Source organism: Mesocricetus auratus, unplaced genomic scaffold, assembly GCF_017639785.1.
Source record: "Mesocricetus auratus isolate SY011 unplaced genomic scaffold, BCM_Maur_2.0 Super-Scaffold_100004, whole genome shotgun sequence".
Lineage (NCBI taxonomy): Eukaryota > Metazoa > Chordata > Mammalia > Rodentia > Cricetidae > Mesocricetus > Mesocricetus auratus.
Genome location: NW_024429189.1, coordinates 56,865,084 through 56,866,329, shown reverse-complemented (window position 1 = coordinate 56,866,329; position 1,246 = coordinate 56,865,084). Strand labels below are relative to the sequence as shown.

General features: G+C 40.1%; 1 protein-coding gene across 1 annotated transcript; it reads left to right on the top strand.

The window, feature by feature from the left end:
- Window positions 1–1,019, top strand: LOC101835722 (olfactory receptor 4C15-like). The gene has a single exon (XM_005064986.3). It carries the CDS (start codon window positions 37–39, stop codon window positions 970–972), a length of 936 nt encoding a protein of 311 aa, XP_005065043.1. The 5' UTR covers window positions 1–36; the 3' UTR covers window positions 973–1,019.
- The last annotated feature ends 227 nt before the right edge of the window (window positions 1,020–1,246 follow it).

The window sequence follows — 1,246 nt, the reverse complement described above, 5'->3', positions numbered from 1 at the left end:
AGAACATATTTTTCATTTCCCATCTTCTTGAGAATCATGCAAAATCAGAGCTTTGTCACAGAGTTCATACTCCTGGGGCTTTCTCAAAACCCCAAAGTTGAGAAAATATTATTTGTTTTATTTTTGTTGGTCTATGTTGTAACAATTGGAGGTAACATGATAATTGTGGTGACAATCATCTATAGCCCTGCACTTCTGGGATCTCCCATGTACTTCTTCTTGGCATTCCTGTCCTTGCTGGATGCATGCACTTCTACTACTGTCACACCCAAGATGATTATAGACTTCTTCTATGAGAGGAAGACCATTTCATTTGAATGTTGCATGACACAATTGTTTACTAGCCACTTCTTTGCAGGAGTGGAGGTGATTGTTTTGACAGCCATGGCCTATGACCGCTATGTAGCCATTTGCAAGCCTCTTTATTATTCTTCCATCATGACCCGAAGGCTCTGTGGCACTCTTGTGGGGGTGGCCTGGACAGGAGGCTTCTTACATTCTATCACACAGGTTATCTTCACTTTGCAGCTGCCCTTCTGTGGACCCAATTTTATCGATCATTTCATATGTGACTTATTCCCATTACTGCAGCTTGCCTGCACTGACACACACATTTTTGTCATTTTGGTGTTTGCTAACAGTGGGTCTTTCTGCATCATTATCTTCTCCTTGTTGATTGTATCCTATGGTGTCATCCTCTTCTCTCTAAGAGGCTACAGCTCTGAAGGACGAAGTAAAGCTCTCTCTACTTGTGGATCCCATATTACTGTTGTGATTTTGTTCTTTGTCCCATGCATATTAATATATGCCCGGCCTTCATCTGCCTTTTCCTTTGAGAAAAACACACTTATATTTGCCTCTGTTTTGACACCATTGCTTAATCCTATGGTTTACACTTTCAGGAACAAGGAAATGAAGAATGCCTTCAAGAAAATGTGTAGGAGATTGATAGTGGCTTCTGATAAATATTAAAATATTACACTTTTCCCTGCTGGGCAAATGGTTCAGTGGGGAAGATATCTTTCTACACACACATGAGATCCTGAATCCCAGCACTCACTTCATAAGGCAGGTACATCAGGGTATCCTTATACTGTTGCTAATAAATATGCAATTTGTGTATTTCAAAGACTCAGTCAGCTGTTCACCTAGTAAGGAATCGGAGTGTTCAAGATTCAGTGGTGACTTGTCTCAAGGTAATTAGGTACATGTCTGTAGATTGATATAATCCCTCTTTTTCTATATT

Bases quoted from the DNA above. Each gene is read 5' to 3' on its own strand.
- LOC101835722 (XM_005064986.3), top strand. From the start codon at position 37: ATGCAAAATCAGAGCTTTGTCACAGAGTTCATACTCCTGGGGCTTTCT.